This window comes from Natrix helvetica (assembly GCF_964273705.1).
Source record: "Natrix helvetica genome assembly, chromosome: 3".
Lineage (NCBI taxonomy): Eukaryota > Metazoa > Chordata > Lepidosauria > Squamata > Natricidae > Natrix > Natrix helvetica.
In genome coordinates this window covers 111,878,427-111,895,214 of record NC_138549.1, presented here as the reverse complement: position 1 = coordinate 111,895,214, position 16,788 = coordinate 111,878,427, and the positions used below count along the sequence as shown (strand labels likewise).

At 36.4% G+C, this 16,788-nt stretch overlaps 1 protein-coding gene across 7 annotated transcripts in view; it reads left to right on the top strand.

Moving 5' to 3' along the window:
* The window catches only part of ELAVL4 (ELAV like RNA binding protein 4), a 123,737-nt gene that overhangs the window by 68,907 nt on the left and 38,042 nt on the right, over positions 1–16,788 (top strand). For all 7 annotated transcript variants that reach the window (XM_081949327.1, XM_081949326.1, XM_081949322.1 and 4 more), the window contains exon 2: positions 2,395–2,635. In XM_081949327.1, the coding sequence (XP_081805453.1) occupies positions 2,395–2,635 (241 nt within the window). The remainder of the gene's footprint in view (positions 1–2,394; positions 2,636–16,788) is intronic.

The window sequence follows — 16,788 nt, the reverse complement described above, 5'->3', positions numbered from 1 at the left end:
GACTACCTGTATTTCCCCAAGTAGGGTCCAGATGTTCTCCATAGTGTAGTTGAGGTTATGCTTTTCCAGTCATTATGCTAATTCAGTTGAGATTCATGTAATCCAGTTTTTGGAGAAGTAATCAAGTTGTCTTTTGAAAAATGTGAGGTTCTTAAAAGAATTAGTAGAGAAATGCTTTTAGGATTGTGTGTATGCATATGTCTAAAGTTTTAAATTTGAAATTCATGACAAGCTTCTGACGGATGCATGCCAATGGTGCTGGCTATTACTTTGCCATTCTGGATTTTTTCCAGTCTGGGTTTTAGCTTAGGCACAGAACAAAACCACTGTTGGTAATTATGCAGCTTCATTTGGATAAGTAGTGTGCCTATTCCCACTGTTCTCCTATATAACTTCCTCTAGAACCGTGATGGTGAACCTCGCGGGCATGTGAACCATCGCCCAGTTCCGCTCCACTGCGCATACGTGTGTGCCTCCCCACAGCCAGCTGATTTTCGGGTCTCTGCCATGCATGCAGGAGATGCGCACTCATGCGTGGGGATGTAGCGCCTCCCCTCACCCTGTTTTTGGTCTTGGGAGCCTTGCTAGGCCCAAAATAGTTTTAAATAAATAAATAATAACAGTAGCATATCTTGTTATGTATCTACTGCTGTAAGATTTTTTTTCCACAGCAGGTGAGGGTGAAATAGGTAATAAAAGTGTTGGTTGTCTTTGAATAAAGGCAACTGTAGGCATCTATAACAGTCCTAAGCAATCTTTAACTTTACATGCTGTGTTGTATGTTATAGGTATAAATTACAATAAGAAACTTTACCCTTTTGAATTGCATAAAGAACACTGTGTTTTAAAAGATATATAGTCTTAAAAGAACAATAGTTTATTAAGTCTTGTTACTTATTGTTTCTGAATCTTGTAAAAATCCCATTGTTTTTTTAATTCAACACGTGAAGCTTAATTGTGTTAATTTAATTGTGTAAGATTGGTTTATTTATAAATGCTAGCTTATAAAGTCTTGCCATATTAATTTTATGACTTTTTTTAATCTGATAATTTCTCCGATAAATTGTGGGAGTAGTGTAGAGGCACTGTGTCTTGACTTCAACAAAACATTTAATAGTCTCATGACTTTTTTGTTAGCAAATTAGTTATGTTCGGACTACAGAGGATGACATTTAAATGGATATATAGTTGAACTGAAAATCTTATGTGAAAATAGATAAACAGTTTTCTCATTAGGCTAAAGGAGATACTTTGGATCCTACAATCTTCAACATTTTTATAAATGAGTTAAATAAGAGGTGGAAGGAATGCTTATATTTAATGGTGACACCAAGTGGGTGGGATACCTAATATACTAGAAGACAAATAAAATTACAGAAATGAAAAGAGATGATCAGGGAACTACAATAGAAACAAAGATCTTGAAGATAGATTGAAGGACATGAGAACCTTTAGCTTTGAGAAGACTGAGTGGAGAGATGACAACATTCTTCAAATTCTGAAAAGCTGTTGCATCGAAAATATATATCACTTCAGAATATAAAATACAAAATGATAGATTTAAGTTACAAGATGTAAGCTTACCATTGAAAGTTGGAAAGAAAATGCTTACAACAGTAACAGCAATTCAGATGTGGAATCGATTACCCAAAGAGATGCTATCATCCCTCACTAGTGGTGTTTAAACAGAGCAAAACAGCTATTCCTGGGATACTTTGATTTGGTTTTCTGCACCAAACGGGATTTGGATTTGATGGGTGAAATGTTGCCTTCCGCTCAAAAACTTAGATTCTATTATTTGCAGTTTCAATTCTATTTAATAAAGAATCAAAAGAAATCTTTGGTGGCCAAGAATATAGATGCTTTGTTGATGTAAATAAGTGTCCTTGATAAGACTAAAAGGCTGTTGCTTCAAGCTCATAATATCACAGTAATAGCTTTCTTAGTTTGAATGGCCCAAATAAACCTGTTACAATATTAGGTGTTGCAGTAATTAAACAGATGATATATGTTTACTTTTTCAGCTTTTATCTCTTCATGGACCTCTTCCTCTTAAATAGATTTGTAATTTTAATCACAGTTATTAATACCAAGGATCATAGTTACATTTGTACATTCAAGTGCATCATGAAAAGAAAATTTAGCTTTGTATTAACAAAAAGAAGGGGAGGTTGTATTTGTCTCTGCATCTTACTATGTGCTTTCTGCCAAAGACTAGCATGACCTACTTTACAACAATAGCAGAAGGACCAAGCTGTTTTTTTTTTTTAAAAAAAACTGTTCTTAAATTGGCTATGAATGCTATCTACTTGTTCACTTGTAAGTATGTTTTTAAAATAGCAATTGTATCTCTGAGGATTGAAGGCATATTTTCCACCTTTTCTTTCTGCATAGATAATTAGCACCATGGAGCCTCAGGTGTCAAATGGCCCTACATCCAATACAACCAATGGTCCTGCCAGTAACAGCCGAAATTGCCCTTCTCCTATGCAGACAGGGGCAGCTACAGATGACAGCAAAACCAACCTCATAGTCAACTACTTACCCCAGAACATGACCCAAGAAGAGTTCAGGAGCCTTTTTGGGAGCATTGGTGAAATAGAATCCTGCAAGCTTGTAAGAGATAAAATTACAGGTACATGTATTTATTTATTTATTTATTTGCTTACTTGCTTCCTTATGTTACTATATAGTAAGATGGTTAAAAGTACATGAAAATGTTACCAAATAATATTTTACAACATAGAGATTTTGTGCCTAGCATTCATGATTACCCTCTCATTTATACAAACGTCAGTGATGTGCTGAATATCATGTAGAATAAATATGACAAAGTGAAAGTGCTCTGAAGGAACGTTTTGCTTTATATGAAACTCTAGAACTCTATATTATCCAGTTAAGCGGCCAGGAGATGATAGATAGATAGATAGATGATAGATAGATAGATAGATAGATAGATAGATAGATAGATAGATAGATAGATGATAGATAGATAGATAGATAGATAGATAGATAGATAGATAGATGATAGATAGATGATAGATAGATAGATAGATAGATGATAGATAGATAGATAGATAGATAGATAGATAGATAGATAGATAGATAGATAGATATAATGGAAAAGTTTCTACTTTATTAAATGCTAACTGCAAGCACTATATTGTGTAGATTAGGTGGAGAATTTGTACCCCACAAAACCATATGGCTCTGATTTGAAGAAACAACTATACAGGGCAAACGGCAATTGGCTTATCCAATGTTCCCGAGTGAAGTCATGATTTCATCTCATTTTTTAAGCATTTGTACCATTTTAATTTTTTTTCTTTTAATATAATAGAATTTGCATTCCATCTTCGAGTTCATTCTACTCATAATCTTTTTACTTAAAATATTTTTTATAACAGGAAATATGGAACCTTTATGGATTGTCATAATTATGGATTATTGGATAAAGATGTGATGTTGTCATTTTGCTTTTCTTAGGCTTCACAATATCAAAGGTTATTCTGTTTTAATATGTTTATGTTTTAAGATGTTTACATTGCCAAATTACTTATAGGACAAATCCCAAAATTCTCCAGAATTCATACCTTTTTGATTACTATTATTTATTTTTAAGTAATTAAAATTGACAATAGTAACGTGTAATGAACAAGTCACATGAACTGTGACATTTTTATATCTATAAAGTATAAGAGCTCTCTTAGATGACCAATTATAAAATTAATGATTTGGTGGGAGAGTGAGGAGAATGTCAGGTCTCATTAAAAATGGTGGTAAATGTGGATAGTTCAGAAAATGGTTTTGTAAAAAGAAGGCATCGTAAAGAAAAAGTACTTAGATCTGGCTTGCTGCAAAGACACTGAAATAATATTTGCACTGTGTTGGAATTAAAACTGAACAAAGGTTATTTTTCAAGTACAGAAAATCAGGTGTCCAGGCAGTTCAGATGAATATAGGCTTATTGTATGCTAATACTCTCTACAAAATCTAAACTATTAGCAGTCAAAGCAAACGGAATTCAAAATGGGTTGGACTTCGATCTCTTGTGAGTGCAAAGGGACTCATACTTGATGACTGACGAAAAAATATTAATACTAACAATGGTCACTCAGGTGAATCTGATAAAACTATCAATATTTTTTTAAAGTTCAAAGTTGGTAGAAAAAAATGGTAAAGAAAGTTAACACAAATTATAAGGGACAGTTGAAGGGAAAGGAGACTGAACCAAATAAACTGAAGGATGATTTGATGATGGGTTACAAATTATAAAATCCACTAAGTTTCCTTTATAACGTATTATTTATTAGTTGACATATACCTATAATGACCATACACTTCTTATTATAAAGGACTTCTTATTTCGGAAAGCTGATTTTTCATTTATTTGTTTGTTTGTTCATTTTGCTCTTGAAGTTTCTTTTGTAAAACAGAGTTATAAACACAAATTATTTTCCGTATGAATCTTTTTCAGATTTGCCCTTTTTTAAGGTCACCCTTTATCTTTTCCAAGAAAATATGATCACATTTGAAATTATGTCAGTATAACTTTAAACTAAAGTACAGTTAGTTCATTTGGTTTACCCTGCAAGGCTGACATCAATCTTGCAAATGTGAAAGTACAATTATCCCCCACCCCTTGGATCTCTTTTATAGCTCAAAAAACTAGGGAAGGTATTTTCTGACACTCTTGCCCTGCTCACTATCCAGCTGCAGGCTATCCTGTCTGTTACCCAACTGTTCTCTTGTCTCCCAAGGTCTTTCCCACATACCATTATAATGCCATATATTGAGATCAAAATGCCTCCTGCATTCTAGAAAGATATCCCCCTGAGATCCATTTAACTTCCATCTGACTATATTCCAAAAATCTTTAATTTCCCACGCCTTGGGATAGGGTTTTATGGAACTCTGCATTGCATTGCATAATGTTTTTTATTAGTTTTCTATTTTAAGTGTAATCCTCCTAACGTTATTCTGGAGTAAGGCAGATTCTAGACTAAACAGAGAGACACCAGTCAAGATATGCATAACAATTTCTGGAAACTGCATTTTCTGCCACTGCTACTATCCCTTAGCACCTTTTTCTTAACTTTACAGCTCTGATAATCTTGTCAATTTTTTTCTGTTTTATATTTTCTGCCTTTTTTGTGTATATCTCCTGCCTATTTGTCTCTCCATCAACACTTTCTTCTCTCTGATTTCCTCATTCATTAACCCAACATCCCTCCAACATCTCTACCCATGCAGAGCCCATGTTTTTCTCACGAGAGAGAGAGAGAGAGAGAGAGAGAGAGAGAGAGAAAGTGAGGATACAAGCAGTATTCATGTGTGTGTGTGAGAGAGAGCATGTATATTCTGTATCTGAAAGGAGCATTTTGTGTAAAAAGAAAAGGGAGGAAAAACAAGTAACAATCTTTTGGTATCATTTATCTGGGAGGAGAATGGAAATTATATTTTAAAGATTAATGTTATATAATACATTACCTAGTTGATCCTACTCACTGTTCGTATTGCTGACAGTTTATATACTTATTTGTTTGCATTTTCCAGTTTGGTATAATGTTTTAAAAAGTTGCTTGTGGCCATGTCTACCTTTGTGGCCTAGATCTGTCTACTCTTGGGATCCAATTTATCTACTTTTGGAGTAGCTTTTAGTGTAATGAAACTTGTGGACCCTGCTGTGCATAGTTCTATGGCTCAATTTGTTCTTATGCTTTAAAAGGATATCTGAAATGTCAAGATTGTAATTGGTACTTTGCAGGAAGAAACTGGCTTTTATTATCAGACTACAGGTCCATCAAATTCATTGCTGCTTACATTGGGTAACAGCAATTTTTATGGCATCATGTATTATAGCTTTCTTAAGCTACATCTAGAGAGGCCAGTGATTGTACATCAGACCTTTCCCGTGCAGTATTTGTATGAACCACAATAAATATAAAACCAGACATTTGAGCTCATTGTGAACTTTTGATTCAGCCAAATATTAGATATTTCTGGGTAGGAAGAAGGACAGACCTTTTTCCAGTTGTTATGTACGTTGTCAGAAAAGGGTAGCCATGTGCTGTTCTATTTTACATTTTCTCCTTTTTCGCTTCTTATTCTAAAGTATGATACAACTTGGCTGCTAATTCTTTAAAATTAGACCGTGAGATGTTTCAAGAACAGTAAGATCAATTTACTGCCATTTGCATGAAAAAGTAACACTCCAGTTTTTAAGGTACGAGCCTGCTGTACAAATTCCTTACATTTTACTAACATAATTTTTAAAAAGCGAATTTAGCCACTTAGTTCAGTAGTGACAACACATCTCAGTGAAAGAATTGGTCTTTTTATAAGACTGTTACAATTTTTTAAATGCCATAAAATGCCTATGAAATTGGAGAGGGAAAATGGAAAATTTACACCAGACCTGAATAATGGGACTGCTATATTTTTAATCCCAATCCTTTCTCAGTACCTTCCAGCAACTGCCTAAATATAATTATGTTGAAGAGCACCTTCTATCAGACCTCAGATACATCTTGCTTTCTGGTCTGCCATGAATGTATTACGAAATCCCAATTATTAGGCACCACCTACCAAATAGGGATGCGGTGGCACAAATAGGGATGCAGTGACTAAGACGCTGAGCTTGTCAATCAGAAAGGTCTGCTGTTCGGTGGTTCGAGTCCCTATTGCCCGTACCGAAGTGAACTCCCGTTACTTGTCCCAGCATCTGCCAACCTAGCAGTTCAAAAATGTAAAAATGCAAGTAGAAAAATAGGAACCACCTTTGATGGGAAGTTAATAGCATTCCGTGCGCCTTCATCGTTTAATCATATCGGCCATATGACCATGAAAAATGTCTTCAGACAGCACTGTCTCCTCAGCTTTGAAACAGATGAGCACCGCCCCCTAGAGTCAGAAACAACTAGCATATATGTGAGGGGAATCTTTACCTTTACGTTACCAAATAGTAGTGAAATATGTCAGGTTGTATTCATAGCAACATTGCAGTTTGTTGCTTGCTTAAAAGGAAAAGCATTACCTTAGCACCAAACAGCTTTGAACTATCTTAAGTATAGGTTGCAGATGAGATGATGGAAATATCATGAACAGATAGGCTCCCAGTACATGTTCATGTTGTGATTAGGTACAAATGGGTAAGTTCCTTAATCGATATAACAAGACTTGATGTAATGTACAGTATATGTTCTATTTTATAGATGCTGAACAAGTCAATTTTCTTGGAGACATCCCATTGTTTTTTTCCTTTTTGCATAAAAATAGGAATGATTTTATTATAGCAGAACTGCCATATACGTTCACCATGTATGTGTGTATGTGTGTGTATGTATATATATATATATATTTGTTTTCGTAGATTTTCACGGGTGTAGGTATGCTGGTTTTGTTGTATTCGGGTCTTTTCCCATGTAAGGTTGAGATTGTCTTTGCAACGTTTCGGCAGGATCTCACCTGCCATCTTCAAGCTGTGGGCTTAAAATGTGATCGGAGCTGCCGTCTTTCTGTAAGTCTTGGTGGGAGGGGATGGGGTGCTGGCTTTGTTTCAGTAAGTGGAATGATTGGTTGTGTGGTTGTATCATGATTGGTAGATTGGTGCTGATTGGTGCAGGCTGCGTGTGCATTGTTGTTTTGTATTTTAACGGCTTGGGTGGTGGGTGGTGTTCGTTTGTTGGCTAGGGCTGGTTTCCAGATGTTTGGTAGGCGGGAGGTATCATCACGTTTGTTCATGCTGTGGGGATGTTTCTCTATTTCGATGGCTTACATGATTATTCTCTTGTGGAGGTGTTCTGTTTTGGAGATTAACCTGGCTCCTTCAAAGTTGATTTCATGTCCTGTAGCTTTAAGGTGCTGGAAAAGGGAGGAAGTTTTTTCTTTTTTTTCTTACTGCGTTCTTGTGTTCTGTGATGCGTGCATTTATTCTCCTGTTTGTTTGTCCTATGTATATTGCTGGGCAGATTTTGCATGGTATTTTGTAGACTCCTTGGTTTTCTAGCTGGATTTTGTCTTTGGGGTTTCTTAAGATGTTGGCTATTTTTTGGTCAGTGGTGAAGGCTGTCCTGATATTGTGCTTGTGGAGAATTTTGCTGATTTTATCTGTGGTGCCTTTGAAATAAGGGAGGAGGGCGATGCCATTGTCCTGTTCTGTGTCTTGGTTTTTTGGGGGAGTCTCCTTTTGGATTAGGTTGGTGATTGTTTTTCTTTGGAATCCATTGGAGATTAATACATTTGTGAGTTTGTGTAATTCAGTTTTCAGGTGGTCTTTGTCGGCTAGGCATTTGGTTCTGGAGATGAGGGTTCATATATATATATATATATATATATATATATATATATATATATATATATATATATATATATATATATATATATATATATACACACACACACACACACACACACACAATTGTGTCAATATATATATATACACACACACACACACACACACACACAATTGTGTCAATAAAAGTGTGTGTGTGTGTGTATGTATGTATGTATGTATGTATGTATGTATGTATGTATGTATGTATTTGTGTTACAACCCCTGGTATGCCTAAATATGGGAGGAAGGTCACTACTCCCTCTTTCTGTCCTTCGGCTCATCACAGAAGACTATGCAGGCAGAAAACCATATTTTATTTTTAATGTTGCTTTTTTATATTTGTGTTGTATTTGTACTGATAAATAAATAAAGGGAGACTAGTATAGATCTATTTCGAGCTAATTCGCTCTCATCAGCTAGCCATACCCTTACTGGGATTTGAACCTGGGCTGTATTATATCTTAGGCAGGAGTTTTAGCCACTAAGGCACAGGCTCGCCTCCTTATCAGTTGAGCCAGGGAAATAGGTATGTATTTGTGTTACAACCCCTGGTATGCCTAAATATGGGAGGAAGGTCACTACTCCCTCTTTCTGTCCTTCGGCTCATCACAGAAGACCATGCAAGCAGAAAACCATATTTTTATTTTTAATGTTGCCTTTTTATATTTCTGTTGTATTTGTACTGATAAATAAATAAAGGGAGACTAGTATAGATCTATTTCGAGCTAATTCGCTCTCATCAGCTAGCCATACCCTTACTGGGATTCGAACCTGGGCTGTATTATATCTTAGACAGGAGTCTCAGCCACTAAGCCATAGGCCTGTACACACAAGTATGTATGTATGTATGTATGTATGTATGTATGTATGTATGTATGTATGTATGTATATATATATATATATATATATATATATATATATATATATATATATATATATATATATATATATATATACACACATACATACATACATACATACATACATACACACTTTTATTGACACAATTGTTTGTATTTGTTGCTCAAGCGAAGCACTAACATAATAATACCAGTACTGCTGGTCTACAAAGAAAATGTTTTCATTTTAATAATTCCTAATTTCCAAATTAATTTGATGAGAATTTCAGAGATAATGTTTTATTTATAAAATCTGTTTGAATACTCTGTATTCAGAATGGTACTGTATTTCAAATATTTATAGAGCAAATAAACAACAGTACAGCTGAAATACCGAAACTGGAATGTTGTCAATAAGCAGTCTTTTAAGAAGTTGACTCATGAAGGTTTTTGCTTTAAAATAATATAAATTTAACAAAATACAGTTGTTATTTCATGTAAAAATGAAAATTTGATAATATCAAGCCACTTTGACTGGAAATGACAGGTTATGCAATACTTTTAACTTAGATTTCAGAATTGAACTTGTAAATTTCAATTTTCCAAATTATAAATTTCAATTTAAACTTTGAAAAGCAAATAGCAAATGTTGATGCTTTACATCAGACAAATTGTAGTTATTGTAAAGGATTAGTAATATTAAAATGTCTTTATTCCAGAATATAGGATAAAGAAAAAAGTTAAGACAGTAGAAAGATATTTTGCAGGGATGTTTAATAAAACTAGCAGTTCTAGTTGTAAATGTTATTAAATTTTTCATTTACACTTCTTAATTAATACATTTCAAATTAACAGTGAAACTGCTCCCAGCTGCATCATTCCATAGCTACAGTGTATTTTGTCCAATTATATAGTTGTGGATTAAATTTGTTTTCCTTCAAATAACAACAAAAAATAAAATTGTAGCTAAGGAATTAAATGGAATAGAAAAGTGGCAATGTCTGAAGAAGGCATCATAATTCTAAACTAGAGTCTGGGAGAAATGATTTTAAAAACATTATTGTAAAAGTAATTTTTCCCATTCCAATTCTAATCTTTTCTCTCAACTGCCAATAGGAATTTTAAGGATTGCAAAGTGATCTAGAGAGCATCAGGCAATGAAAGACTGCTTTGGGCACGCAGGAGAAATTTTTGAGATTGGTCTATTTAATATATTAATAAATGATCATTTAGATAGCCTAGTTTATAATTACAATACATTATTCAGCAAAATTTTAAAATACACTGCAAAGAATGCTAAATAAATGCTTTTAAACTGGATGAATCTACCAAAAAATACATTGAAAAGTATTTTCTACCAATAAGTAGAGTTCAAGACAGCTTTGACTGTTAAGTCAAAGTGGTCAGATCATAGTGGTTAGATCAGTGAAATATTTATTCATATATGCTGTACTAGATGTAAAAGAACAAGTTCCATGTTTAATGTTACTGGGATATTGAAAATAATATGACCTCAGAGAGGTGCAACTACTGAGTTCCCAAGCAGAAAAAGTGCTTTGTAGAGTTTATGGGGAGACTTTCTGCTCTTGGTGTCACTGTCCAAAAATAGCCATGCATTTTCCTGGGCTCATACATATTTGAATAAATAGAGCAAGAACAAGATGTAACTCAAAACACGTGTTTTCTGAGACCACATAGCTGCCAAACAAGTTCAGAATAAGATACAGCTTTCTAAAAAAAATGCTGACACATGTATCAAACATGTCTTTCAGAAGCACCTTTTCTGCTTGGGATCTCAGTATCTGCATATCATTAGTCCTTGCACTAATAAAACTTGCAGTCATTATTGGAATCGTATGTACAGCTCTGATTGCTTTATATTTGATCATATAGGTTTATCTCCCATATTTTAGATATCCATTAAAATTACCCTACATAAAATAAAAACATGATAAATGGATATTTACAGCTTTCCACTTAGTTTTAGGCTTACCACTGACTTTGTTCTCAATCCCTTAAATTTATATTTCTTCTTGCCTTATATAGCCTGTAATTTGCAGTTAGGGCCTTTGCTATGCTAGTGATTATAATAATTTGGATGAGGCTTCTTCAGTGGCAATGTTTATCAGAATAGCTGATTCGAAGCGTAAATAAAAATGGAAATAACTTAATATTAACAATGCATGAAGGAAAATAAATAAATAAATAACAGTTGAATTGAAATAGTGCAAATTTTTTCATAAAAATATCAAACTGCTTAACATCACATCTGATTTCTGCAGTTTGGAAAATAAATAATCTTATTCCAATATTTTAAAATGGATCGAGATCCTTACTTTAGCATCTCTTCTTGGCAAAGTAGTATTACTAAAGAGAAAATACATGGTAGAATAAGCTTTGCTAAAAAGAAAGAAAGGAAACTTCTGCAAAGTTTAATCTTCTCCCATTGACAAGGATGATACGCAGCTGTACATTTCCACCCCAGACCACCCCAACGAGGCTGTCGAAGTGATGACCCGGTGTTTGGAAGCCGTCGGGGTCTGGATGGGGGACAACAGACTCAAGCTCAACCCCTCCAAGACTGAGTGGCTGTGGCTACCGGCACCCCGGTTCAGTCAGTTGATTCCATCACTGACCATAGGGGGCGAGCAATTGCCCCCTGTGGAACGGGCGCACAATTTGGGCGTCCTCCTAGATGCCCGGCTGTCAATGGATGACCATGTGGCAGCCGTGGCAAGGGGGGCGTTCCACCAGGTTCGCCTGGTGCGCCAATTGCGCCCCCTACTGGACCGGGATGTCCTACGCACGGTCACTCATGCACTGGTGACGTCTCGGCTGGACTACTGCAATGCCCTCTACATGGGGCTTCCCTTGGGACGCGCTCGAAGACTGCAGCTAGTCCAGAACGCAGCCGCGCAGGCTATTATGGGGAGTACTAGGTACTCCCACGTAACACCGCTCCTGCGCGAGCTGCACTGGCTGCCTGTGGTCTTTCAGGTGCGTTTCAAGGTGCTAATTACCATCTTTAAAGCGCTCCATGGCTCAGGACCTAGGTACTTGCGGGATCGCATCCTACCACACACTTCCCTGCGACCGATTCGCTCTCACAGGGAAGGACTCCTCCGGGTGCCGTCCACTAAGCAATGCCAACGGGCGGCGCCTAGGAGTAGAGCCTTTTCTGTGATGGGCCCAACCCTCTGGAATGACCTCCCCCCCCCCCGATATCAGAACCACCACCGACTTCCGCTCCTTCCGACAAAAACTGAAGACTCACCTGTTCCGTTTAGCCGGCCTGGCCCATTCATAGTCTTATTCTACCTCCTGGCAGATATTTTAATTGGGTATTTTTAGGGTTATTTAAATATTGTTTTTAATCTGCTTTGCTTTTTGTACAGTTTTTTGTTGCCTCCTCTTTTATATTTGTATTTTCTATCTATTGATGTGTTTTATCTGACTGTACACCGCCCCGAGTCCCTTTGGGGAGAGGGGGCGGTATAAAAGTCCAAATAAAAGTAAAGTAAAGTAAAGTAAAGTAAACAGATACTGTATATTTGGACTCCAAAAAAGCCTGTAACAAAGGATATCACCAAAGGCTCCTAAACAAACTCACCTGCACTGGATAATAGAACAGATCTACTTCCTAACAGACAGGAAGCAGCAGGTGAAGCTAAGTAAAATTACATCAGATACCTGTACAACTAGCACAGGATCCCCCCACCCCACCTCAGGGCTATGTGCTCTCTCCACTTCTCTCTATATACCAATGACTGCATCTCAAACAACCCATCTGTTAAACTACTGAAGTTTGTAGATGATACAACAATGATTGGTTTCATTTGAGACAACGATGAAACAGCATACAGACGGGACGTTGAACAACTAGCCTCGTGGTACGACCAAAACAATCTGGAACTGAACACACTGAAAACCATAGAAATGGTAGTAGACTTTAGGAGAAACCCTACCATACTATCACCTCTTACAGTACTTGACAACACAGTATCAACAGTAAGGACCTTCAAATTTCTAGGTTCTATCATATCTCAAGACTTAAAATGGACACCTAACATCAAAAATGTCATCAAAAAAGCACAACAAAGAATGTTCTTTCTGCGCCAACTTGGGAAGCCCAAACTGCCCAAGGAGCTGCTGATACAGTTCTACAGAGGAATTATTGAGTCTGTCATCTGCACATCTATAACTGTCTGGTTTGGTTCTGCAACCCAACAAGACAGACATAGCCTTTAGAGGATAATCAGAACTGCAAAAAAAAAACAAAAAACCTGTCAATCTGCCTTCCATTGAGGACTGTACACTGCATGAGTCAAAAAGAGGGCCGTGAAAATATTTACAGACCCGTCGCATCCTGGACATAAATTGTTTCAACTCCTACCCTCAAAACGACGCTATAGAGCATTGCACATCAAGACAACTAGACACAAGAACAGTTTTTCCCCAAACGCCATTACTCTGCTAAACAAATAATTCCCTCACCACTGTCAAACCATTCACTAAGGCTGCATTACTATTACTATTAGTCTTCTCATCGTTCCTATCACCCATCTCCTCCCAGTTATGACTGCAGGACTGTAACTTTGTTGCTTGTATCCTTATGATTTATATTGATATTGTTTCCTGATTGCTTATTTGTACTCTATGGCTATCATTAGGTGCAGTACCTTATGATTCTTGATGAATGTATCTTGTCTTTTTATGTACACTGAGAGCATATGCACCAAAGACAAATTCCTTGTGTGTCCAATCACACTTGGCCAATAAAGAATTCTATTCTATTCTACAGCTATAAGAGCAGCAATAAATAATCAGTTCTCACACTGGGGAGAAGTACATATTGGGTTACTCCAGGGAGCACTGTTGGGACTGGTGCTTTTTAAATTGAATATAATTTATAGTTAGGACTGAGCAGTGCAGTACAATAGGCAGTTTGCCAATGATACCAAAGTATTCATGATTGTGAAATTCTCCAAAAGACTGATGCTAAATTGGCTGAATGGGTTTCACAATGCCAAATACAAAATCTCATAAAATGCTGCATGCTGGAACAAAAAATCCAAACTTTAATTGGATGGGATCTGAACTGACAGTGATGTTTGGAAATGGGATCTTGGCATTATAGACATAATTTGATTGACATGTTGAGGCAATGTGAAATTCCTATAAAAAGGATCATTTTGTTGGAATTGTTGTGAAGGCAGTGCGATATAATACAAGTCTCTTAAAACAAATCTGTGAGGAGGCCATTCTTACAGTTTCATCATAGATTTGTTTGAGGCAATGATGGCGAACCTATGACACATGTCAAAGGTGTAACATATCATGATATTTGGGAGAGCCACCAAGAATGGATGTTCTCATACAATCTCTGGAGCAATTTAAAATTGTGCTGGAACCGGATGTGCTTTGGCAGAATTTTCAGAGATTGCAGAGCTATAGAAGAGCATTATTTGAAAGTGCTTCAATAAATTAAGGCCTCATGCAACCAGGTAAACTGTGGGGGCCTCTCTCACGTAGGCCACAGATCCTCACACCATAGAATATGTAGCAGATCCTGGGGAGCTCTTGGGAATGGCAGCAGGCAGCCTTTTCTAATGGCAGCAGTGGCACTAGGGCTTAAGTCAAGGCCCAGGCCTCTATTTCAGGCCCAGCTTTGGTGGTGCTGTCAAATGCTGCAGTTCAGGGTATTCTAGATGGGAGGGGAGACAGAGAATTGTTTCGCTTTTGTTCAAAAGAGACACACCAGAAAAATCAATTTAGACACTTTCCAAATTTTTGACACAACAGACCAATCCCAAAAGATTCACCATCATTGTTTTAAGGGGATTATATTATATTGCACCAGTCTCACTAGCAATTCCAAAAAAATTTGCCTTGCATTATTATGTACAGTTCTTCTCACTGACCTTCGGGATATTGAAACTAGGTTTGGTACAATAAAGGCAACGAAAAGGCTGGAGTAGTACAAAGAAAGACAAAGTTCTATCTGCTTGGAAGAATAATATAATATAGGAAACATGATGGACACATATCAACTCCTTATCTCATGATGTTAGAATTTTAGTTTTTTTTTTTTACAGGAAGCTGGACAGGAGCATAGAGATTCAGTGCCTGCTAATGCTGCCTGTGCCTCCTGAATTATAAAGCAAGCATGCCTTATTGTTTCTAGGAAATAATATTAGAAAAGGACTGTCATTTTCTAGACTGGATTTGTGAGCTTCCCAATGAATCGTCATTTAGTGAAACACCAATGGGACGCTGATGGTTTTATGGTTCTTTTATGCTTTATTGTCTTCTAGTGAGCTCCTCGGGGTTATAATATATAAGAAGGATGGCTATATAAGCTTTTTAAAATAAATAAGTAAACAAAGGCTTGGATTATATATGCCTATGGTTTTATTTGGCATTTAAGGATCCAGGTGAGACATTACAAGAACATGAATTCTAGTTTTACTTTAGGCATGAAGCCAGTGAGACCAGTTGCATTCTCTTATCTCTAGGAAGAAGGCAATGGCAATCTAAAATTGCTGCCAAGAAAATTGCCTGGATTCATTAATGTAGTCACCAGGAACCAAGACTAACTCAAAACACGGGGGTGGGGGATTTATCTAAGTATTTAATATTTTTAAGCTATCTCTGACAGCTAGCACTACTGATCTAGTAGTTTTAAAGATATGGTTCATAATGCTATTATAAAATATAATCCACATCAAACTCGCTTCCATTTCTGAGAAATCAGTACTTTTCCCCCCAAACACAATTGCCACTTAATGGTTAAACATTTTCAAATGTGGGCACTTAGCCTCTAATATTGTTTACAGTATTATTTAGTGCCTCTCATAATGCACGTGTTCTAGTTAAGGGAAAAATAGACGCAGTTAGAAATATTTTATTGTTTTTCTCCCATTGGTGTTGCAGTATAAGCATGCCCCACCATAACACTGCAGTTGCAGTAGAGCCAAAAAGTTGCCTTTTTCAGATAGAAAAGTTGCCTTTTCAGATAGATATTGCAGGTAGATATTTTCAAGGTCCTGGAACCAGACATCTGTTCTTCCAAGCTTTTGGACTTGTGCTGGAGCCCATCCTCAGGGAACTTCTCAATCTCCATGATATGTGCACTGGATCCGGCAACATTATCCTGGGACATGTATATTTGCCTTCATTCACAAAATATTTTTCAAAGATAATTATTCAAGGACCAGTTTCATTTAATAATGAAACGGCTAAAAACCAGGAAACTGAATTGCAGTTCTTCATGAAAACCAGCTGGGTAATTTTGGGATGGTCATCCTCTCAGCTCAACCCACAACATTGGACTGTTCTCGTGAGGTAAATATGAGAAGGAAACACTACTACAGCACCATGGACTGAACCTAAAAAGAGTAGGATATAAATCTGATTAATACTCTGGTTTCTCTTCAGATTGATGAATCTAATGAATTAAATAAATGCAAAAATTTTCAGTAAGTAGAAATTCATGTTGCTTTATGCAGGCGGTAAACGTAGGTTTAATAATGCTACTGTTTCAGTATCTTTACTTTTCAAATTATCATAGCTGTGCCTGCTTTTAGAGTTCCAGCACAAAATGCTACTGGAATG